The 6288-nt window shown below is 50.5% G+C and overlaps 1 protein-coding gene across 1 annotated transcript in view; it reads left to right on the forward strand.

Annotated features, from left to right (window-relative positions):
• Window positions 1-3309, forward strand: part of GARS1 (glycyl-tRNA synthetase 1) — a 41519-nt gene extending 38210 nt beyond the window's left edge. The window contains exons 15-17 of the mRNA XM_004702755.3: window positions 991-1084; window positions 1663-1853; window positions 3009-3309. Of these exons, the coding sequence (XP_004702812.1) occupies window positions 991-1084; window positions 1663-1853; window positions 3009-3134 (411 nt within the window). The 3' untranslated portion in view covers window positions 3135-3309. The remainder of the gene's footprint in view (window positions 1-990; window positions 1085-1662; window positions 1854-3008) is intronic.
• Window positions 3310-6288: the final 2979 nt, after the last annotated feature.

Raw genomic sequence — 6288 nt, forward strand, 5'->3', positions numbered from 1 at the left:
AGAGATGGGATAGGCACTTCACAAGGGCTAACCAAGAACAAATTTGTGGTGTTTGAGTTAGGTCGAGATTCCCTCACGGGAGGAAGCTTGATTCAGTTGTAGAGCGGCAGCATGTTTCTAAGTTATTAGCACACGGTCTCTTCAGTCCATTTCCTGTGCATTTGGCACACCAAGACTGCAGATGAAATGAATACATTTATCTCGTCTACGAAGGCAGACCATTGCTTCTCTTGAATTAAACAGAGTTATAAGGTGGTGGAGCGGCGTACACACATGAACTTGTGAGAGGAAGGTAGCCATAGTACAACAAAGCCTGGGTGGACTTCCTGTGTGGTGTTTGCTGTTGCCCAGCATTAAAGGCTAGCTAAGCTTTTGGAAAGATTATAGTCAGAGAGAAAATTAATTCTGAGTCACATACTCAATGCCTTTGTGGATTTTTTTTTATTTTATTTTTTTACAAATACTGTGTTTGTATTTCCAGAGCAGCTCCAGAAGGTTTATAGAACCCTTTTTCCCTCCACTCTGCTTTCTTTTGCACACACGTTTGTGAGCTGATTACATTTTCCATTTCACATGGTCTCTCTCTGCTGGTCGTAGATTCTTGAGCATCCTGAAAGATCAGGTGGGATGTGCCTTTGGGTTCCTAACACTTTGATTAGAGATTTGGTAGGGAGGGGCTTTGGGTGGCATCCCAACAGCAGTGGCTTTTGTGTCATGTCAGACACTTGGCGTTGCGTGCAGTAGCTTTCCCAGCAGAGCCGGCTGGTCCAGATTGGGGCGGAGATCCAGGGGTTGCTGACTCTGGTTGTGGGTCTGCTGCTGCGTCTCTTCGCTGTGCAGCCGCCAAGGGCTCGTTCCCTGGCATTCTGAGATGAAGTGTTTGGACATCCACGGAACATGAACCTCTTGGTTTGGGACATGATCAGAACGAGGGGCCGGGTAGAGATTTATAAACTAACAGACGTCTTTCTTTTTTTAAACATTCTCTAGTTCTTCAGCTTCCCTGCTATAGTAGCGCCGTTCAAATGCTCCGTCCTTCCGTTGAGCCAGAACCAGGAGTTCGTGCCCTTCGTCAAGGAATTATGTAAGCACATCCAATTGGTGGGCAGTCTGGATGTGAACACCCTCAAGTACACGCCTTGTTAGGCACCGCGCTGTTTATTGGCTCTACTTAGCCTCTGCTCCTCTTCCTCGGGCGGCAGAGAGGGCCATTGCCCAGGGTATAGCACCCTCGCCTCTGCCTGAGCCCAGTAGGGCCCACGTGCCCGATTCAAGGCATGTCCCTGTCTCACACTGTCCTGCCGCCCACCTCCACAGAGCCTCCCTCGTGGAGTTTGGCTCTGGACTCGGGGTACAATCCTTGATTCCACAGCAGGGTGGGGGTAGGGACGACTCTCGTGATCCTCTGGTCCAGCCTGCATTCTGGAGTTGGGAATTGGGAAGAGGCCATGCAGCTAGAGGCGGCCCGCCTGCTAAGGGTGGGCTCTGCAGCCCTGTCAGCTGGGGCCCTGAGGGGGGACGGCCTAATCAAGGGCATTCTTTCTTGGACTGGTAGCACAATGCTCTGGTCCTAGCCTCTCTCATAAGTTTCCTGAGCCTGCGAGATGGCATTGGGGCATTCTCCGCCTTTGCTGTTTAATGTGCTTAACTTCTGTTGCGCAGCGGAGGCACTGACCAGGAACGGGGTCTCTCACAAGGTGGATGATTCCTCGGGGTCCATCGGGAGACGCTACGCCAGGACTGATGAGATCGGTGTAGCTTTCGGCATCACCATCGACTTTGACACCGTGAACAGAACCCCTCACACCGCCACGCTGAGGGACCGAGACTCCATGCGGCAGATCCGGGCGGAGGTATGTGCCTTCTTGTTGGCACTGTCAGCGCTCAGAAATGTGCACTGGTTCCTACTGGTTTCCATTGGATTTTCCTGTACTTATGCCCACTTCCTGCCTTTTGCTTTTGTTTTTAATTTTAATAATAGCTTTGTATCAGACACAGTCTGATTCTCAAATCCCATTGGTTTAATTTTGGACTCTCCATTAGCTCTTCTCTAATCTTGTAGAGCCATTTGGGTAGCTGTGGGCGCCTCCTCGTGCAGTTTGCTTGCTTATTTGAGCAAGAGCTGTGCAGCCCCACGAGGTCGTTGCCATGGTGTTCTTGGCAGGCTTTGGGGCACGTAGGCATTTGCCTATTTATATTTCCATGGAAATGTATACAAGTGTACGTTCAGACTTGGCTATCTTAATCATGGGCAGGAAAGGATGGCCAGGCGGACGGACGGGAAGAAGGGCTTGTTGTGTTAGCCACTAATTGACAACTGCCTAATGTGTTAACTTGGAGCAAGTGCCTATTAAGTGCTCAGCTTGACACCAAGTGTTAATAAGGAAACCCGAAGTGAAAGATGGCTTCTTCCAAAGGGGTGTGTGTATGCTCTAAGTAAGAGGTCACGGATTTCTGGCTAGTCTTTTACAACATCAGATGGCTGCCCTGGATCTGCATGCCCATCTGGCTAAGTTCTCAAGACCAGCAGCAGCATCACCTGGGAACTCACCCCAGTGTTGAGTCAGAAATGGAGTCAGGTGGGGGGCGGGTACCAGTCTGATTCAACAAGGCCTCTAGGTGATTCGGGTGCACACTGCTCTGTAGGGATGGCTGAGGCACCGCCTCCTTCGCTCAGATTCTTTCTTTGGCCCCTGTCCCGAGAGTGAAGTTTGGCATGCAAGCAGCAACATCAAGTGGCAGGGTGATTTGGATCGACAGGAACGCTGGCTGTGTAGAGGAATGGAGCTGAAGAAGCACGGGAGCAAAGGCCTGGGGGAGGGGGCGGGGGGTGGGGGTGGGGTGGTGGTGAGTGTGAGTGAGGAAGGCAGGCTCCTTGGAAGTGGTGAGACACAGGATGGGACCGTGGGACACCTGTCTTTAGTCAAATAGTGTTGGCTAGGGCGGGTCTTTCTGGTCAGACTGAACAAGTTGGCTGATTCTTGGACTTCTCTTTGCTTTGACCCCAGATCTCTGAACTCCCCGAGGTCATCTGCAGCCTGGCCAATGGCAGCATCACATGGGCAGATGTGGAGGCTAGGTATCCTCTGTTTGAAGGGCAAGAGACTGGCAAAAAGGAGACCATGGAGGAGTGAGGACGCTGTTGGGGACTTCGGACCATTTGTGCTAGTAAAATAAAATAACTCCTACCATGCCTCCTGTTCAGAACCCAGCGTTGTGAGCGCACCAGGGGCTGTGTGTTACTCTCCGTGGCCGCTCCAGTCGGCCTTCCCATGTAAGACCCGCCATTAAAGCGGAAGGAACTCTGAACAGGGCGTGATCCATTTGCTTGTTTCTGCACTTGTGCGTGGACGCACCCATGACTTACATGGCCCATGTGTGTGCAACCCTCACAGCTGTGTGGAGGTATAACGTGCATGTCATAAAACTGAAGTGTGCAGCTCAGTGATGCTCAGTGCATGTACGGACTGGGCAATCTTGTCAACCTCATGTTGGAATATTTCCATCGCCCCAAAAAGAATTCCCCTTGATCATCCCATCTGCCTCTCTAGCTTCCTCTTTTCCAGGCAATTTACTTACATGGAATCCTACAATGTGTAAACACAGTGTTTGTTAGCACAATGTGAGGATATCATGTACTGCATTTTAATCAAAATTCTAGAAAACCCCGTCTCCCCAGCAAGACGTGTGAACATGACAGCACCTGGTGTGGTTTCTAAACCTGTGACCGACCCACAGGTGGAGCCTCTCCATCCTCACACCCTCTTCTAAGAACAGCTTTTCTCACTTTCTGAGAAAGTGAGTCACTGTGCTTGAGACAGCGGCTTCGCGGGGGTAGGGGGTGTTTGGTGGTTTCTGGGAAGGATTGGGGTGGTGGGGGGTGGCAGGAGCTGTGGGGGAGTGCTGGGGAAGCTGCTGGTGCAGTTTCAGGCTGCTCGCTGTAAGACCGTCTGCCCGGTGTCAACTCCCAGCAGCCTCCCAGGTGTGGTGCACTGACAAAGTAGCCCTCGGAGTGCGGTCTGCTGAACAGTGGACCACGCACCCTGGAACTCCCCACCTTGTGTGCCCCCAGCCGGCTCTTCAGGCGTTTCAGCCCTCAGCCCTCATGGGGTCAGGAGTTTCTGGCTCATTGTCTGAGGAACTGGACTGCACTGCGATTCCATTCAGGTCTGTGATACTGAGAGACGCGACCCTGTGTAAGGATGAAAGTTAGGACCTGCAACTCTTTTTTTTGGGGCCCCCATTCAGTTTATTGGGAGCTCTTACAGATGTAGCACTCCACAATTCAATCACCTGGAGCAGTATTGTACAATTCCTGCCAGTCAGTTTCAAAATATTTTCTTTCTTGAACTCCTTGATATCAGCTCTCTTCCCCCCCCCTCCCTCCTCCACCATACCCTCCTAGGAACATATATATATGTATTGTACCCCAGCCAGTATATCCATTTGCATACAATTCTGTTGTTCACTCCCTTTGAGTAGACTCCCAACTCTTAACCCACTGCTTCACCACGGTTCCTTAAATGCCTCTGTAGGTTAAGAAGCAAAAGAACGTAATCACTACAGCATCAGATATTATGAACTCCATAATAAGAAACTCACTGCCATCGAGGCACTGCTGGCTCTCAGTGATCCTGCAGGGTGGGGTAGAGCTGCCACTGAGACTGTAACTCTACCGGAGTGGATAGCTCCATCTTTCTCCTGAGGAGCTGCTGGTGTTTTTGAACTGCTGCCCTTGTGGTTAGCAGCCCAATGCATATTACACCACTGCAGACATTCCTTTCCTTCCCAAGGTGGTAGTGCATGGTTTCTCCCAAAGAGCACCCGCCTTCACTAAGACAATTCCCTGGTTGGGGGTGATGCGCCAACAGCAGACTTCTCGGTCTGTGTGGACCATATTTGCTTAACTGAGTACAACAAGGCAGCTTTCTGAACAAAGGCTGTACACCCTGAGTCTGGATGTACGCACCTCTCCTATTCCAGCCGAGAGGGCATGTAAAGAAGGCAGGGTCTTTCTGGTTTCATGCTGTTTGGGCCCCCTTTTTTCTCCTATTAAATAAACCTATTGAGCTAGCTAAACAAGTAAGAGCTGGAGAGCATATTGCCTCTCGGGGAAATGATTCCCACTCATCATTCTCCAAGGAGCCTAGACAGCACTGTGGGTTAGGCATTGGGCTGCTAACCCCAAGGTCGGCATTTCAAATCCACCAGCCACTGTGTGGGAGATAGAGGAGGCTGTTTGCTCCAGTCAAGATTCCCAGTCTCAGAAGCCCTGGGAGTTCCCCCTGGCCTACAGACTCACCATGAGTCAGAACTGACTGGACAGCAGTGGGTTTGGTTGGGGTTCGTCATTCTCCAAAAGTAGGGAGGGAGGGTCAGCTTCTAACTGGTTTCCCTGGGATGTACAGAGAACAACACAGCAGGCCGAGGCCTTAAACTGGGTGTCTGGGGCTGGAATTCTGGGCGCTCAAACATACAGGGCATGAGATACTGAGAACCATTGCGTCCAGAGTCTGTGCTGTCAAAGAGCTCAATTGCAAAATCCCAAATACAGAAAAAGAATGACCACGTCATCATGTAAATGTAGAAAGAGCCTGTATTTTATGTATCAGATGTCATGTCCGGTGTTCCTTCTGACAAGAGCTTGCACCATTATTGTGTTCAGTAAATCATCTGAAGTAGATTCATTCCCAACCATTACTTATTGTGCCCTTCTCTAGCTCACTGCCATGGAGTCCATGCCGACTCATAGCACCCTATATGGCAGGGCAGAACTGCCCCTATGGGCTCCTGAGGCTATTCATCTTCATGGGAGTGGAAACCGTCTTTCTCCTTAGGAGCAGCAAGGGATTTTGAACTGCTGACCTTGCAGTTAGCAGCCCAATGCATATTCACTACCCTGCCAGGGCCCCTTCGCTGTGCCTTCAACCAGAATAAGCCAGCGCTCATGGAAGCAGCAGTCAAGAGATCGAACAACACACTACGTTGGCTGAAGCTGCACAAGACCCCTTTGAAGTGTTGCAAAGCAAAGATGCTACTCTGAGGACAAAGAAGCGTCTGCCCCACGCCATGATAGCTTCAATTGCCTCGGGACTGTGAAAGCTGAGCATTATATAAGACAAAAGGAGAATCGATGCGTTTGAATTATATGCTGGCAAAGAATATTGAAAGTACCCTGGGGGAAAAAAAGGTGCCCCCGGACTGCCTAAAGAACCAACAAATCTGTCTCGGAGGAAGTATAGAATGCTCCTTAAAGACAAACATGGCTCAGAGTCTTGGCCTCACGTG

This window comes from Echinops telfairi, unplaced genomic scaffold, assembly GCF_000313985.2.
Source record: "Echinops telfairi isolate 266 unplaced genomic scaffold, ASM31398v2 ScPeMD7_23;HRSCAF=83, whole genome shotgun sequence".
In the NCBI taxonomy this organism is placed as follows: domain Eukaryota; kingdom Metazoa; phylum Chordata; class Mammalia; order Afrosoricida; family Tenrecidae; genus Echinops; species Echinops telfairi.